Genomic DNA, 18,423 nt, shown 5'->3' on the forward strand with positions numbered 1-18,423 from the left:
GTATCATTAACCCATTTAGTTCTGATGGCCACTGTGTGGGGTAGGTTGCTCTTATGATCCCCATTATAAGATCAGTATACAGGGCCAGAGAGATTAGTTAGTTACTTTGCTCTTGGGACTGTGTCTAGTTCTGCATCTAAAATCACATGGTTAGTAAACAGCACAATTTGAGGTAAATACAAACCTGTCATTCCTATAACTATGTATTCTTTCTTTTACAAATAGGATTCTAAGCAGTATAGAGTTCACACATAAACTAAGACGTAATAATTTAATATAACCACCTTTTATGGATGCTTTTCCTCCAGATCCTGGTGAAAAGGAATCTCCAAGACTTTCTTTAAGGGATGACGATGATAAACTTGTTAAACATGGATCCTGTTAAAAAAAAAAAAAAAAGAAAGAAAGAAAGAATTTACTATGTAGGTTTAGTTCTTAAGATTTGTGGTAGGGCATTATTAAGACTATTAACAGCATTATGAAGACTATTTTATAAGTCTGAAATCATCATAATTAGGAGTTTGCTGTTGAAACACCAAAAGCATTAAGCCTATGGGGGCTAACATGCTTTACTTATTAAGAGTTGATGGCTTGATCATTAAAAGGGATCACTAAAGAGCTATTCTAGTTCTTGAGCCAGCATCTCGATATTTGTTTTCAGTGATTTTTCAAAACTCTTGTCTCAAATCAAATCTCATAAATATCTGAGAGGAAGATTTGGTATCTTTTTCTCTAATTCTTATTTCTAAGAAAGCATAAAGGAGACAGTAGGCAAAAACTCTTGGTGTCAAATATTACTATTTGGCAAATGAAAGCAATTTATAAAACCAAGTAAACAGCTACTACCAAATATTTAGATAGAAATAGTATAGATTTCATGCACTTGAGTTTTCCTCAAAATTCTGAAAATTGTATCTGAAATGAAATAATTGTGTGTCTGAACTACACATCTCTTTAGAGAATAGTAATCTAGCTTAAAGTTGATGGTATCACACTGTAAGAAGTTTGACTCTGTTGTATAAATAATAAATTCTATTTTTTATTTCCACAATATTTTATGGTACAAAGACAATTATTTGTTAAAAGTAATAAATAAAAACCATCTAGGAAGATGACAAAAGGGATGAAACACAGGAATCTACCTCGAGAGACAAAGCTTTGCAGAGGAGACTGGCAAGTTAATAGCTTTATGTCTGAGTGATTCACCCATCTGTGCAGCTCAAGTGGTACAAGGTTACAGCCTTACTGGGCTACCTTAAGGGAGCAGAGGATAGAGTCTAGGACTAGAAGATCAGCCAGTAAGTTTGAGGAAGAGCTGCACTGGCATGAACCCCAAAATCTTCATATAAAATTCACTCAAAATCCTTTGCTCATCTATGCATGGCATAGAAAAGACATCAGAGAAGATCCTATAAAATCACAGCAGTTACAAATCGAAAGAACTAAGCAGAGATTTCTACTGATATCTGCAGCAAGGGAGACAGTTGGGAATTTGAGTTCAGCCACAATATCTGTATACTAAAACACTATTCAGAGGAACATAACAGAATCTAGACTCTCTACAACATAATCATTCACAATGTCCTGTATTCAATCAAAAAGTTACTAAATAGGTAAAGAAATGGAAAATGGTGGCACATACTCATGAAAACAAAAACAAAAACCACAAGAACAGTTCTTGGAAACCAACCTAGAGATGACCCATATATTACAATTAACCTTTAAAGTAGGCATTATAAATACGTTCAAGCACTTAGAGGAAATGCATGCATAGAGCCTGACACAGATGGGATCTTAAAGATACAAGAAATATAAAAATACCAATGGACATTATACAGTTGGACACTACAATACTGAAATAAGAAATTTGCTGGATAGATAACAGCAGATCAAGATGGCAGAACAAGGCCGTGAACTTGATGACAGAGCAATATAAATTATTCAATCTGAAAAACAAAGGGAATAAAGACTGAAGAAACATGAACAGAATTTTAGAGATTAGATGAGACATACCAAAGATTTCAGTACTAAAAGAAAAGAAAACTAGGGCAGGAAAAAATATTTTAAAACTTTCCATTTTCTTAGCAAGTACCAGCTTATAGATCCTGAGAACTCAAAGAAACCCAAGCAAATACTTTTTAAAAACATACACATCTAGTTACTCTGTAGTCAAATGTTGTAATACAAAATTTAAAAAAAACTTGAAAAGCAGCCAGAAAAACAAAACAAAACAAGACATACTTGGAAGGCAACAAAATGAATTATCATTGATTTCTCACCAGAAATAATACAGGCCAGGAACAATGGAAACCTATAAAGAGTTGCGAGGATGAGAAGGGAACTGTTGGCCCTGAAGCATATATTCAGCTAACCATCCTTCAAAAATGAAAATGAAATAAGTATTTTTTAGGTAACACTGAAGAACCCATCACTAGCGAAACAAAAATAAGTTCTTAAAATTGAAGGGAAATAATACTAAAAGGTAATCTGGACTTACAGGAAGGAATAAAGATCCTCAGAAATGGTATATATATATATATATATATATATATATACACATACATATATATATATATATATATATATACATACATATATACACACACACATACACACACATACATAATATATATGAAAACTATAAATATTTATTCTTTTTTTTTAACTTTTTAAAAGTGGAAGACAAAAAATTTTGTTTAAAGAGAAATTGTAACACTGAATTGTGGGGATTATATCATACATAAATGTAGTATAATACGACAACAATAGCAGGATGGACGAGGGAATACATGGAACTACACTATCACAAGATTTCTATATTAAATATGAAATAGTATAGTATCTAAGTAGACTGATAATTCATAGCTGCATCTTGTAATCCACAGAGTAACTATAAAAATATAACACAAATAAGTACAGCTAAAAAGGCAACAGAGGAATCAAAATTGGAAACTAAAACCCATGTGGTTAACTCTCAAAAAAAAAAAAAAAAGGCAGGGAAAACATTATAGAGGAACAATAAATCAACTAAAAAAAATGAAATAAACAGAAAACCCACAACAACAAATCAGTCCCAAATTAAAAGTAAATGGACTATACACTCAAAAATGGAATAGAACTAAAAAGTAGATTGTCAAACTTGATTAAAAAAAAGTAACACCAAAGTTATTACAAAAGAGTTATTATAAAAAATTAAATAAAAAAGAAAGTCACAAATAGTTTGAAGAGAATGATAGGAAAAGGTACACTGTGCAAATACCAGTAATAAGAAAGTTGAGATATCAGACTAAGCAAACTGCAAGATAAGGAGTATTACCAGGGGTAGAAACATTTCATAATGTAAAAAGGGTTGAAACATAATGATAATAAATGTGTATGTGTCTAATAACAGAGTCATAAAACACTGGCAGAACTAAAGGGAAGTGGAGACACATTCACAAACATAACTGGAGATTTCAACACCCCTTAGTCAATATTTGGTAAAACAACCAGACACAAAAACAGTGAGGATGAAGAAGATTTCAGAGACATTACCAGCCACCTTGAGCAAACTGAAGTTATAGAACATTACACCCAATGTCTACAAAAGTTACGTTCTCTGTAAATGCAAATTGAACTTTCATAAGATACACTTAGGCTGAGCCATTAAAAAAAAACCTAAAGAAATTTTTAAAATGTGAAATCATGTAAGATATATTCTCTGCTCATAACAAAATCAAATTACAAATCAATACAAAATTACATCTAGAGAAGATCCAAATATTTGAAAATAAAAGTAATCACCACAAAATAACCAGTCAAAAAGGAAATTAGAAAATACATTTAAAGAAAATATATTTAAAGAAATGACAGTGAAAATGAAAGGCATCAAAAAAATGGGGTGCTCCTAAAGCAGTGCAGAGAGGGAAATTTAGAGTTATCAATGGTTTTAATAGAAAGGATAAAGGGCTTAAAATCAATGAACCCATTTTCTAACTTAAGGGTGTAAGTAAATTAAACCCAAAGAAAGTAATAATAATAAGTGAAAATCAGTGAAATTAGAAACAAACAATAGAGAGGGGCGCCTGGGTGGCTCAGTGGGTTAAAGCCTCTGCCTTCAGCTCAGGTCATGATCCCAGGGACCTGGGATCCAGCCCCACATGGGGCTCTCTGCTCCGCGGGGAGCCTGCTTCCTCCTCTCTCTCTGCCTGCCTCTCTGCCTAGTTGTGATTTCTCTCTGTCAAATAAATAAAATATTAAAAAAAAAAATAGAAACAAACAATAGAGAAAATTAACAAAGTCAAAGTTGGTTAGAAAAGTTACAAAAGTTTAATAAAACTGGATAATGTCTATCAAGATTTAACAAGGAAGACAGAAAACATAAACTTTTTATTAGAAATAAAATATGGAATGTTATGATAATCCCCCTGTCATCAAAAGGCTAAAAAAAATCACAACCTCCCATTTATAAATTCGAAATCTTAGATGAAATGGACAAATTTCTTAATAGACATAAATTATCAAATTGATGAAACAGGGAATCTGAATACCAAAATATGTATCCAAAAATAAAATTTACTGTCAAGTATCTCTTCACAAAGAAAATCCCACATTGATTTCAATAGTGAATTCTTTCAATTAAGGGAAAAAAAATGATACCAAACTCTCGGTTTCATCTGAAACTTTTAGAAAATAAAAGAGGAAGAGATACTTCCCAACTCATATGATACCCAAGCCTGGTAACAACATTATAAGGAAAAAATTACAGACAAATAGCCCTGTAAATATGGATGTAGAAGTCTTAACAAAACACTAACAAATCAAATCCCACAATAAAATATTCTACCACGATCAACCAGATTTTATCCCAGGAATGCTTAGTTTGACATTTGTACATATATATGTATCATCTCCACACTCCCCTCGCTCTCTTCTCTCTCTCTCACACAGACACACACAAAGGAAAGGTGGGAGATGAGGATGGTAAGAAAGCAAATGTCACCATTTCAAGATCCAAAATTTCAAGATATTTGAAGGAAGATAAGGCAGGAGGAGGAGAGGCATGGTATCAAGAGAGAGTGTACACAAAGCTAAAAAGTCTTGATCGTAGTTGAAGTGGATGGAAACAGACCCTTCCAGTCTTTGACTCTTCCAATAAATGGCCAAAGGTCACAGATACGGAGAGAGAAGAGTTGAGCAAAAAAATAAATGGGAAATCCTTGAGAAGGTGGGTTTAAAGACGATTCAGAGCACAGTCAGGAAGATTTTTATAATGAAAAATATGTAACATTTAGATTATTGAAAATAGAAGTATCCAGGGGTGCCTGGGTGGCTCCGTGGGTTAAGCCTCTACCTTTGGCTCAGGTCATGATCTCAGGGTCCTTCCTGGGATCATGCCCCACATTGGGCTCTCTGCTCAGCAGGGAGCCTGCTTCCCACTCTCTCTCTGCCTGCCTCTCTGCCTACTTGAGATCTCTGTCTGTCAAATAAATAAATAAATAATCTTAAAAAAAAAAAGAAATTAGAAGTATCCAATATACTCCACAATAACATAAAGGTTTTATATTATGGGCTATGTTACAATCAGTAAGGAGAATATGGTCTCTAGATCACCCAGCAGCACAGAAACACTTCATGATCTAATATTGAGATAAAGAAAAAGCATGATATAAACATTATGTTAAGATGATGAATATGATAAAATAAAAAGTTTAGAAAAACAGACTAAAAGGGAATAAAAATGATAAACATAATTACTCTGAGATGGTGGGATTATAAGTTGGTATCTTATTTGATTAAATTTTGTCATAATATGATGTTACTTTAAAAACTTTAGGAATACCGCTTTTTTCCCCTTAAATCAAGGAATATGGAAATGTTAGCAAAGAGCATTTAAAGCGAGGCACCAGTACCACTTTCAATAGTGTTCCCTCGAAATTCATGTCTATCCAGAACCTCAGAATGTGATCTTATTTGAGAATAAGTGTTTGCAAATGGCATCAGTTAAAATGAAAACATACTGGAATAGGTGGGCCCAAAATCCAATGACTGATGTCTTTTGTAGAGAAAAGAGAGGGACACACTGAGACACAGGGAAGAGAAGGCACCTGATGATGGAGCAAAGGAAGGACGTGATGCCGCTACAAGCCAAGGAGCACCAAAGACTGCTGGTAACCAACAGCAGGCAGAAGAAGCAAGGAAGGATTCTTCTCTAGAAGCTTCAGAGAGAACATGGCGCTGCCCATTGGACTTCTAGCCTCCAGACTGGAGAGAATACACTTCTGTTGTTTAAAGTCATCGAGTTTGTGGCAGCTTGTTATAGCAGCTACAGTAAACTAACACGAAATCCACTTGACCAGATCATTTTATTAAATATAAAATGACCGGGTGTGAGAACACCTCTTTTTCTTTTCTTGAATTTTCAGAACAAATTAGGAAAGAGCACATTGAGGTCAGAAAGATTTATATCAAATTGTCAGCTTTACTGGCAAAGCTAAACTACGAAACCAGATTTGAACCTGTTGTCTACTGTGCTCATACTTCCTGTCCGAACTGGAAGGTTTATTTATTTAGTCATAACACACAGGAGTTTCCCCCAGTTTCCTTCTGTACCACCTTCCAGGGACCAGATCCTTACACGCATCACTACCACAGAGGAGTGAGGAGAAAAAGAAAGACGCTTAGTCAGGTACCATTCCGTTCCTTTTCCCCAGTTTGCTCAAGCAGATTATGACAGAATGTTCTTCCCATACTTACTCCTTCTGAAATGTTAGGTGGAAGTTCACTAACCACAGTGCAATGTAAAGAGAGGAGGCCCAGCGTTCTCTCCTAATAACAATAAATAGTAAACTCTCTGATGAAATCCCAAAGGGTCACATTTACTCCCATTCTGTGGGGCAGTGCCATGATCATTCAATATACCTTTGTTGAGTGAATGAAATCAAATAAATAAAATGACATTGGCTATATTATCCTTAGCCATAAATAATATAATTCAAAGATACGTGAATATGGGACACTTGAGTGGTTCAGTCGGTTAAGCGGCTGCCTTCAGCTCAGGTCATGATCCCAGGGTCCTGGAATCAAGTCCCGCTTTGGGCTTCTTGCTCAGCAGGGAGCCTGCTTCTCTCTCTGCCTCTGCCTGCCACTCTGCTTGTTTGTGCTCATTCTCTCTCTCTGACAAATAATAAATAAAATCTTCAGGAAAAAAAAAGGTATGTGAATAAACCTATAAATTCTTATGATGAAAGATAGTATTGCATACATTCAAAAGGGCGACTTTTTTTTCACATTTTACTTTCTCTGTAATTGGATTCATTTTATAATTACTGGTGTCTGTAGTTTTCTCCTTTCTTAGTGGTACATAAAATAATGCTACATCTTTGTTATATCTTAGAGTTGGTGAAGTTTTAGACTCAGTGGAATTCTGTATATTTAAAAAAAAACTTTAGATTTCCCTATCAACTGCTGAAGAAAACATGTACAACACACACAAACACACACGACACATGCACATGCATGCACAAATATTCTCTTTTCCATAATCAGCTGCAAAGACCTCAGTTCAAGAGCACAATCCAGCAATTCAACAGTACTGCTAACCTCAGGATCGAGGTTTTCAGAGAAGGATTTTTTCACAGCTTCTAGTTGTCTGTCACTTAGTTTTGGAAAGGGGGAGGGTGCAGAATGTGCCTCCAATTCTTCATGGAGGGCAGTGGTCTCATCTTTGCCTAGCCCATCTTTCTCCTCCCTGTGGCTGTGTTTTTTCAACATGCTCCGTGGACGAGGTAAAGGCTGAAAGTACTTGTCTGCTTCAAAACTGCTGCTGTTTTCTGTTGAAAAATAAACCATTTTAGGGTGAGCATACCGAACAGTGCCCATGACTTCACCTAGCACCAGGGTGCAAGCCCCACTTCCCGCCTGTGCCTGCGCACAGTGGCTCCCTGTTCTGGAGAGCCAGAAGAAGCCCACAACCCTTTTCTATACAGAGCTCCCAGAAGCACAAAATAAGCAACAGTTCACAATCAAATTTTCTTTTTTAAAAGTAGCTGCCATCCTGGAAGGAACTAGCATACTTATGTTTTGTGAAAAGTTAACGCTTCAATTTTATGAACTCTCCTAGCATGCAAAAAATAAAAATAAAAAATAAGAAACAAAACACCAACTGTGCCCCAGTTTCTGACTCTCTAACAGGAGGGGGCTCATCTATTAACCTTCAGCCAGTATCTGTGACTAGGCCGCATACACATTACTCACATTCCCAGACTTGATAGTTAAGACAATGACCATGGCCCGGTCCAGGGGTTTTACAGGTTGGGAGGGAGGTGGTTCTAAAAAAAGAAATTCCAAGAGAAAGGTAAGTTCTGTTACAAGTACGAAGATGATGTCGGTACTGGGGGCACAAGTGTTCGCTCTCCCCGGACGGAGGAATGAAGGACTACATTTATGAGCTGCTGCTTTTTGAGTCCATAAAACTTCTCTGCAGTTATTAAAAATTTCTCAGTGACTATTTCCATTACTTCCAAGTTTAAAACAACAATCTAGGGCTGGTATACATCCAGCCCTCAAAATATAAGAAAGTTTTTACGTAAACTTTTTGCCTAAATTTTACCTGTTAAGCATATTCATTTCTTCATTGTTCTACCAGTGTTTTCCTCTGACAAAACTTCAAAGCTGAAATAATCAACACCTTCCTCCTCTTTATCTACACATGGCCTTATGAACGCTGCTAGAAGATTCCATCATCATACCAAGTGGCACTACTATAAATGTTTCAATTGCCAATTTTAGCTGTGTTCTAAACTCTGGCCAAACGTTCAAGCCATCCTTGAACGGATGTTCCCCCTATATCTAATGGGTCAGGATATCCCACTGATTCTTCTTGCTACATCTCTCATTTAACCCATTTTCTGCATCCCCACCCTCAGCTCCTCATCCACTCTTTCCTAGATTACTGCCTCAGAGGTATTTGAAAATGAAAATCAGATCACATTATTCCTCTCCACAAAATGCCTCAATGGCTCCCCAGCGTCAAATCCTATGCAATAAAAGCTTAAGGTCTTATGGTCTTCTCCTGCTGGTGCTGCCTCATCTACTCTCACATCCATTTTGTAATCTGTGTTCCAGAAATGCCGAGCTCACTGCTTTCTCGCTGCTGTGCCATAATCCCTCCTGCTACCATACCTTTACCCAGCTGATCCCTCTGCCCAGAATGTCTGCTTCCTGCTGCTTCTCCTGACAAATGCTTGCCTGTCTTTCGAGCCTCAGTGTAAGCAGAATATTATATAATGCCTAAAAGAAGGTGCTGAGTCAGGTTTTTTTTGTAAATTGTGGTAAGAACAATTTACAAAATTGTTACGAGGGTAGGTCTGTAACGAGGTCTGTGGTTACAGACCTATCCTCTTAACAAATTTTAAGTGCACAATACAGTACTGTTAACTAGAGAATCAGTATTGTACAGATCTTTGGAATATATTCACCTTCGTAGTGAAACTTTACACCTGTTGAATAGCAAGTCCCCTTTTCCTCACCCCAGAGCCCTGGAAACTACCGTTCTACTTTCTGCCTGGAGGAGTGTGTCTAGTTCAGGTATTTCATACATGAATCTTGGCTCTGACATTTACTAGCATTATAACCTTATATGACCATATCATCTCCACAAGCTCAGTTTCCCCCTTGGTAAAATTAGTTAAGAATTCCTAAGGTACCTGTGGGACCTAAGTGAGAAAATGAAGTGCATAGCACAGTGCCGGACTCATGGTAAATGCTCTCAGTGAACATTAATAACTGTGGTAAATTTTTCTTTTTGTTTTTTTTTTTTTTTTTGGTTTGTTTGTCACTCCTGTTTTCTTTGGGGTAGTCTCGCCTCTTCTCCATCCTTGTAATTCTAGTGGGTTAACAAACATCTCCTCTGCACCTCAGTGAGAGGGGTGTGTCCACAGTACATATCACCCTCCCAGCTGATCAAAGAAACTTCATTTCCCTTGTCCACAGCAGATGGTCAGGTCAGTATTTTTCTATTTAGAGTTGGAGGATATGCCTTTAAGGTCACAAGGCCCAAAGAATATGATTTAGGGACTACTAGTGGTATTCCTTCCTGCCAGGTGAAGGGAAGTCTGAGACAAAGAGACTCAATGACAAAATATAGGACCAACGGATGGAGTAACTGGGCCAGTGACAGGGGTGGGAGGAGACAGTGAGAAGGTGTGGGAATCAGGGAGGGAAGAAGAAGTAGAAGTAGAGAACGCAGATCACATAAAACTACTGTTTACAAACTTAATCAGACCTAAAGAGAGGTCTTTTGACATCCATGCTCAATAAGGTGATAAATTTCTCTTTCCACTGAAGTTTGAGTCAAGTCACTTGCAACCAAGACTCCTGACTATGGGTACTATTATTTCAGTTACAACTATTATTGCCAGGGGCACCTGGGTGGCTCAGTGGTTTAAGCTGCTACCTTCGGCTCAGGTCATGATCTCAGGGTCCTGGGATTGAGTCCCGCATCGGGCTCTCTGCTCGGCAGGGAGCCTGCTTCCCTCTCACTCTTTCTGCCTGCCTCTCTGCCTACTTGTGATCTCTGTCAAATAAATAAATAAAAAATCTTTAAAAACAAAACAAAACAACTATTATTGCCATTTCCTCCAGGAAGCTTTACTTGATGCCCTCAGGTAAACTTAGGTGCTTCCTTTCCCGTGTTCTTACTACACTTTTCATATACCTTCCCATTAAATTGTAAAGTCTTTGCTATAGTCTGAATGCTTGTGTACCCCTCAAATTCTTAGGTTGAAATCCTAACCACAAAGGTGATAGTATTAAGGCAGTAGGGAGGTGACCCCGTCACAAGGGTGGAACCTTCATGAAGGGGATTATAAAAGAGCCTCCAGAGAGCTCTCTTGCCCCTTCCACCATTGCAAAGACACAATGTGTAGTCTGAGATCTGGAAGAGGGCTCTCACCTGACCATGCTGGCACTGTGATCTCAGACTTGTAACTTCTAGAACTGTGAGAGACAGGTTTCCATTTTTTAAAACCCATCCAGTCTATGGTACTTTCATATAGTGGCCCAAATAGACTAAGACAGTCTTGGAGGATCGGTACTATGTCTTTTGTTTTGTTTTGTTTTGTTTTTGGTACAATATTTTTTAATGTCGTATTCTTAGTTATCACAGTGCTTGTAACACTGAAACAGACTGTATTTATAATAAATACATATGGAAAAATAAAATGATCTGCTTACGAGCAAATGCTAAGTAATAAAAGCATTTAGAAAAGTGCTTTATGCCAGATTGTTCTAAACACTTCAAATATATAAACTCATTTAATTGGCTCAAACCTTTAGTTCAGGTTCAACTATTATGCCCATCTTACAGACAAATAAAATGAGGAACAAAGAGGTCATATGCCCACTGTCATAAACTCCAGTTTGTGGGATTAAAGCAAGGGAACCCTGGCTCTAAAGTTCACGAGTTTAGTCATTTTAATGTTAAAATAAAAGTAACACATCCTGTAAAAATTACTTTCTGCAATCACTCCCCATGTGACAGTTGCTCAATCAAGTGAAGAGTCTAGTTACTGCACTTTTAACAAAAGACAGCAAGAACAAAGTAAACTTTCAGGTTCCAATATTTTTATAAAGCCTTAATTGCTACTTGGCAATGTCTCACATTAAAAACATTAAGTTCCAAACTTCGTAAGAAAAAGAAAAAGTCTAAAAATTTAGAAAAGGATAAAGCTTAGCTTGTGAACCACACTTTCTTTCATGAATGAAATCATTCACTTATGATTACATTAAAATACTTACTGAATTGTATATGCCAGGCACTAACCACTAATCTCAATTTTTTTCTTCAATCTGAAGAATCTACAAATAATGACTTTAATATATTTTATACCAAAATTCCACTCCACTCCTAGAAGTACTGTCAAGCTTTCAGAAAGAAAAAAAAAATACTATACATTTCAAAATGCTTTCTTTCATAATTAAGTGTAAATGATTAACTGTTTTTGGTAATTATTTTTATATAACATAAAATAAATTGCAAATGGCTAATGACTTTAAAAAATAACCAGAGTGGCTTAGTGGGTTAAAGCCTTTGCCTTTGGCTCAGGTCATGATCCCAGGGTTCTGGGATTGAGCCCTGCATCGGGCTCTCTGGGCAGCAGGGAGCCTGCTTCCTCCTCTCTCTCTGCCTGCCTCTCTGCCTACTTGTGATCTCTGTCTGTCAAATAAATAAATAAAATCTTAAAAAATAAATAAATAAAAATAAGTATTGCACATTTGTGTATAGTATTTAGAATCCTGGTGCCATCTTGTGGTTTAAAGACAGTATTTCTCTATTAATTTTAATTCGTCACAGGTTTTGGTTTTTTTTTTAAGGTATTAAGTAGGTAGATTATTGATGATTATCCACCATCCAGTTCTAACTAGATACTTCTACCTAAGACTTTTAGCTTCTGTATGCTTACATTTTCTTATTTACCTAATGAAAAGCTTTTCAGAATCAAGACAAATAAGATAAATACAATCCATAAAAATAGATTTCTACATTTACTGGAACAAGGAAACACTGTCTGTTCTATCCTTCTTGAAGATTCCCCATTCATATTACTTTATTAATGGCTCCAAGAAGTTCTCCTACTAAGAAATCACTTTAAAATTTCCAAAATTCTGTGTTTTTCCAATAATACCAAGGAACGGACTGTAGAACGTACTTTGGGAAATGATGAACTACTAGATTATTCACCAAGTTCCATTATGCTCGTTTCTCTCCATTTTTGGTGCTATTCAGTACACCAGGAAGGTACATTCAGCAACTTAATTCTGTTTCATTATGTCTTGTGCTTATATTTTTGGGAGAACTATAAAGTTTCTGAGATATATTTCAATAGATTCTTGAAACAATTCAGTAGAACAAGAGCAGGTTTTATCCTCCTCCTCATGAGGACAATAAGGCCTACCTTATTTGCCAAGGTCACATATAATGAACAATACAATGGCTCTTCTCCTAGTAGTCCCTGCTCTGTTCATATTTGAAAGTCAATGGGATTCTGGGGGAAGGAGTGGTTCCTTAAAATTTCTGAAATAAAGTTCTGTCTGATGTTACCAGTGATATCTAATATGTGAAGTATGAAATATTTACCAGTAGAATATTTAAGGATGATATAAAGAAAAGATATTTTTATGAACATTAGTATCAACTAATATTTTTTCTATAAAACAGGAAAAATGACTAGAAGACACCAAACCCTTAAACTTCTATGCCCCTGTTTCTGTATGGTGGCCCAGGGGACGTCTTGAGAGTTTGGTTCCTGCTTCACTTCGTCTTTGCTCCATTGCATCTAGAGCTCAGTAGAATTGTGGAGAAACGACTCTACTCCCAATCACACCAGGAACTTCCCTTCCGAAAACTGAGTTTTAGTGGATTTTCCCAGGGAACAGAGAAACTAAATGGAGATTCTGTTTCCGTAAGGCAAGCTGGAGGTTTAAATAACACCACCAACAACAAAACTCTCTCCCTTCACATTCTCAAATGTCAAAAAGATTTTCTGGCAAATGATGGCATGGAAATGATTGAAGGACTAAGTCCTTCCTGTTGTAACTAATTTCTGGAGTGTAAAATGGAATAGAAAGGACTGCATTGCAGTCCCACCTCTAAAAACAAAACTGAAGCCCAAAGGCCTCAGAAGGCTGGACCTAGAAACTTTGGGAGCCACAGCTGTGGAGGGCAAAGTACTCTGGACTTCTGTTAGGCACCAGCATACATGCAAGACTAACATGCAACTGGACATCAGAATTATGAGCTTTCTATATGGTTCCATTATTTTGCTTTATAACTCTAAATTAAAAAGTTATGCCTAGGGGCGCCTGGGTGGCTCAGTGGTTTAAGTCTCTGCCTTCGGCTCAGGTCATGATCTCAGGGTCCTGGGATCGAGCCCCGTATCAGGCTCTCTGCTCAGTGGGGAGCCTGTTTCTCCCTCTCTCTCTGCCTGCCTCTCTGCCTACTTGTGACCTCTCTGTCAAATAAATAAATAAAATATTAAAAAAAAAAAAAGTTATGCCTATTTCTTAAATATTTACTAGCTACCATAGAAAGACATTTTGTGATTATCTTAAAATAAGTTTTCAAAGGGCACCTGAGTGGCCAGTGGGTTAAGAGTCTGCCTTCGGCTCAGGTCATAATCTCAGGGTTATGACCCGAGGAAGCAAGTCTGCTTCTCCTTCTGCCACTGTCCCTCCCTCCACTTGTGCTCTCTCTCAACCTCTTTCTCTCACTCAAATAACTAAAATCTTAAAAAAAAAATTAAAAATTAAAAATATAAATAAAATAAGTTTTCAAGAAATATAACTATAGTAACATGAATTACCTGAAGATTTGCCTTTGACTGGAAGAATTCTGGGTTTAGGTTTCATTTTAATTTCGTCTTTTTCAATTTCTTGGTCTTTATTTTGAGATTCAGATAACGGAGTTCCAACCATATCTCCACAAGCATCAGGTGCCATTTCCTCATCATTTTTGGTGGAGATTACTGCCTCATCTTCCATTATGTCACTGTTTGATTTCCTGGTTTTCAAAAAAGACAGTTTTGGAGAATTCTTTTCTTCATCATCTGATAAATGGAAATCATTCATCTTTTTCTTATCCAAATTTTCATCTGCTGAGGTGTCAGAAAAATCACCTAAGGAAACTGAAAAATGGAAGAGAAAAAATGTTTTCAATAGTCTCTTTAAAGTTGTGAAGGTCGTATTAATCAAAAAGATTAAAGACTAGAAATGAATTTACAACAATGAATGGACAAGTATCTGCAGCTCTAACACACAGCTAACTTAGGCAGTTATTATTGGTATTTTTGAAAAAAAAAATTCAATTTCATTAATTTATTCAAGACATACTTAGTGAGTATGAATTGTGTGCCAAACTCTCCACTTGCTCTGAGAAGGCATTCAAAGGTTCCTCAAACTAAAGATGACTTGGGTTATTTAAATTAGGTTTTGGACTGTAGAGCTTTTATTTGCAAATGACTTCATTATATAAAATCAAAAACACTGGTAGGTGGAAGAATTTTACTAGTTATTTGCTAATTAAATTATTTTCCATAAAAACTTCCATACTACAGTTTCATCCATTCCAGAGTATTAGATTTTACTTTGAGCAGAGTATTAAAGAATGCCAATTTAACTATACAGCAATGCTTTAACTATTCTTCTGACTATTTTCACAGAGAACATTAAAAATTATTCACTTAATATTAAAGTATAAAGTGCTGAATTTCAAGTTTGGAATTCTGTGTGCTTACATCTGAAACCTAAAATGTTAATATTTTTACAGAATCGAAAGAGACAAAATTAAGTCATACCAGCACTGATATACTAGGTTTTTAAAACTAAACCCCTATTATAGCCAAAAGAAAATCTGATTTACAAAAAGCATTACAAAAGTGATAATGACATGCACTAAAGTTTAGTTCTCTGGACTCTAGTTTTTAATTCGCTGTAGAGTCTCATAAGGTTGACACTGTTGTGTCCAACACGGTTTATAGCAGACAGGCATACTTGTACTTCAAACCTGCTATCAGTTAATTTATATTTTCAGTATACACCATTCAGAAAAAAAGATAATCATACAACTTCTTGAAGCTTCCGAGTGGCTTTTACTCACTAAAAAGTTGGAAATTTAGAACCAATTATTTAGAACCAGTTATTTTGACATAAGGGATTATTTTTGAAGGGATGAGCTAAACATAACTAAGGAAGCAAAAAGAGGAAAAGTGGTTCACGTTTCCACATTGACACGTACCAATTTCATCACTGTCAAAGTCATCTGAGTATTCAGAACTCCTTTGCCTGGCTGAGCGAGCTGTAATTGCTTTTATTAGCTCATCCTGAAACGAGATAATTAAAATCAATTTCCATCCAAACACAGAGGTCTCATATTTAGAATTCTTTAAACAAACAACGCTTGATTAATAACTGCTTTCAAACTCGGGTTTCATTCATATAACAAATATTCAATGAAAGCCTACCTTATGCCATGCACCCAAGCCCTCCAACTCAATGTGTAACATTACAGACAAGCCCCTTCTCCTTATGGAACTTACAGTTCAACAGGAGGAGACAGGCAACAGCAAATAAATTAGTTACAGGATGTAATTAAGGCAGGAGAGTAATAAATAAGATAGGATTCAATTTAGACAAGATTTATTACAAACTGGCATTTTGGAAGAAACTGGTACTTTTTAAGATCCTTTGTTTTAGCACACTGCAGTAATAAATGTAATTAACACTGCAAACTTAGAGGCTAAGTTCAAAACTGTAGTGACTGGATGGAAAAAACTGAAATGTTACTATAATAGAAAAAAACTACATGCAAATTTAAAGTTGCTATATAACTTAACTTTTAAAAGTTGATTTAAACTTTTAACTTAGTAAGAACCTAGTAGTAAAGCTAGTTAAGTAGTCTGTAAGCCACACAGAAGAGTTGGTAACACTTGGGCCCAAATAGGACCACCAGCAAAACCTCCAAAGGAATGTAAGATACACTCCTATGTTACACAGGACCCTTTGTAGAATCATTTCAAATCCAACATTGCTAATACAATGTTTACCTTAAAATCACTCAAAATAAAAACGTTTGAAATACTTACCTGGAAAGTAGTCCTTTTGGTGACTTTTGGACTCTTTGTATAAGCCAAAGTTGTGCTAAAAACTTCATCGGACATAGTGTTTTTTGATTTTTACTCTACCTTTATAAAACAGCTAATAAATAATAGGAATAATTCAAACTCTAATGGTATCTGAAATAAAAAACAAATCGGACATTTTTGCATATTTGAGAATTTCTATTACTACTCTTTAGTGCTAAAAAAAAGAGCAAACAAAAAAATTAAGAAAAGCATCTCATAACATTGAGCTACATATTCACTTAACTGTTTAGCGTTCTTATGAAGAAATATAAAATTTTCACAAGTTTATTATCAAAAAAAGGAAAAGTCAAATTGAAGTTATCCTAAAAGAATTTGGCAATTATTTTAAGGATGAGCAAATAAACGACTGTAACAGCTTAGTATGGTAAAATGTTGTCAGTTAAAATACAACACCTTATTTTTCACTTCTCTTCCATTCAGAAAATATAACAGTGCCCATGAAACAGCCATACCTTGTTTTAAAAAGATTACCAAGGAGATTGGCAGCATAAAAGATACAGCTAGAAGGACAACCAAAACAAACAAGCAAGCAAGCAAACAAACAAGCAAAAGCTTGCGTACAGCTCTAGTGAAAGACAAATATCATAATGCTAAACTTCAATAGCGATATATATATATATATGTGTATATATATATATATATATATATACACATTTATTTTTTCAATCGCTCTTCCCTCTCGCAACAGTGCTCACAGGGCTAGATAAAACAGAACGAAGTTTCCATGATAGGCAGTATTAAAATTACTGCACGAATGGGCCCGTGAATTTTTCCCGTGCTCGGAGCGGAGGCCTGGGCTTGGGCTACCCAGCCGTCCGCCGCAGCGCGCCACCAGGGACCGCGCCCGCCGGGCCGAGTGGCGCCGGGTCCCAGCCGGGTCCCAGCCGGGTCCCAGCCGGGTCCCAGCCGGGTCCCAGCCGGGTCCCAGCCGGCTCCGCACTGCACCGCGCCGCCTGCCCGCCCAGCTCCCAGCACTCGCCAGGCCCGCGCAGACCGAGCGCCATCCACGTCCCGTTCCTCCTAGACCCTCCAAAACCCGCGTTCTGTACCCACCCCAGCCGATCCTGCGGAAGGGCTCCCGCCACCCTAAGGACTGAGCTTCTGGCCTTGGGCAGGAGCCTCCCGCCCTTACCTGGGCCTGCCGGCTCTCGGGAACTGGCAGCGGACTGAACAAAGGGGAGGGACTAAAAAACGGAGATGGAGACGGTTGCTAGGAAACCGCGTCTCCGGAAGGAAGTGACTTTCCTACCGCCAGGTCTCTCGGGTACCCAACACCGCTCTTCCGCCTGCAGCCTCGCGGAAGAAACCGCTGAAGGAAATGACGTCATCCCTTTGGGTCCCAGGAAAGGAGAGCATTAACGTCCGCCGCGCTACAGCTGTTGCCTAGGAGACAGGCCCCTCCGGCTCCCACCCGGAACCAGAAGCCTTGAGGTTTCTCGTTGTGTGAGATCTTTACGTTCACCTGCTGCTTGAGCCAACGTACAGTACCATTTTGCCAGAGTTGGGATATGTAGTTCTGCGAATCGGAATACTGCACTGACAGAATAGCATACAGACAGATGGGACGGAATAGCTATGTAGTGACATTAGCAGGGTAAGGAGAGGAACTGCTCTATTGAATCCTGGTACTCCTTCCCTATACCCGTGTGATGTCAGGCAAATTATGCTCCAGTTTCCTTTTCTGGGAAAAATATAATAATAATAGCTACCTTAGAGGGTTGCTGTGAGTACTGAATGGAATAAC

The 18,423-nt window shown here is 37.1% G+C and overlaps 1 protein-coding gene across 3 annotated transcripts in view; it reads right to left on the minus strand.

Annotated features, from left to right (window-relative positions):
* MAP9 (microtubule associated protein 9) overlaps nt 1-17,877 on the minus strand; it is a 39,948-nt gene extending 22,071 nt beyond the window's left edge. The window contains exons 1-6 of one of the 3 annotated variants that reach the window (XM_045998170.1): nt 17,812-17,877; nt 16,620-16,769; nt 15,773-15,857; nt 14,343-14,663; nt 7,582-7,811; nt 285-378 (exon numbers count right to left, since the gene is read on the minus strand). In XM_045998170.1, the coding sequence (XP_045854126.1) occupies nt 285-378; nt 7,582-7,811; nt 14,343-14,663; nt 15,773-15,857; nt 16,620-16,694 (805 nt within the window). In that variant the 5' untranslated portion in view covers nt 16,695-16,769; nt 17,812-17,877. Of the gene's footprint in view, nt 1-284; nt 379-7,581; nt 7,812-14,342; nt 14,664-15,772; nt 15,858-16,619; nt 16,770-17,426; nt 17,521-17,732 lie in introns of those variants that run through there. The other 2 variants (XM_045998169.1, XM_045998171.1) reach the window with 2 other exon arrangements.
* Nucleotides 17,878-18,423: the final 546 nt, after the last annotated feature.

Source organism: Meles meles, chromosome 2 (assembly GCF_922984935.1).
Source record: "Meles meles chromosome 2, mMelMel3.1 paternal haplotype, whole genome shotgun sequence".
Taxonomy (NCBI): domain Eukaryota; kingdom Metazoa; phylum Chordata; class Mammalia; order Carnivora; family Mustelidae; genus Meles; species Meles meles.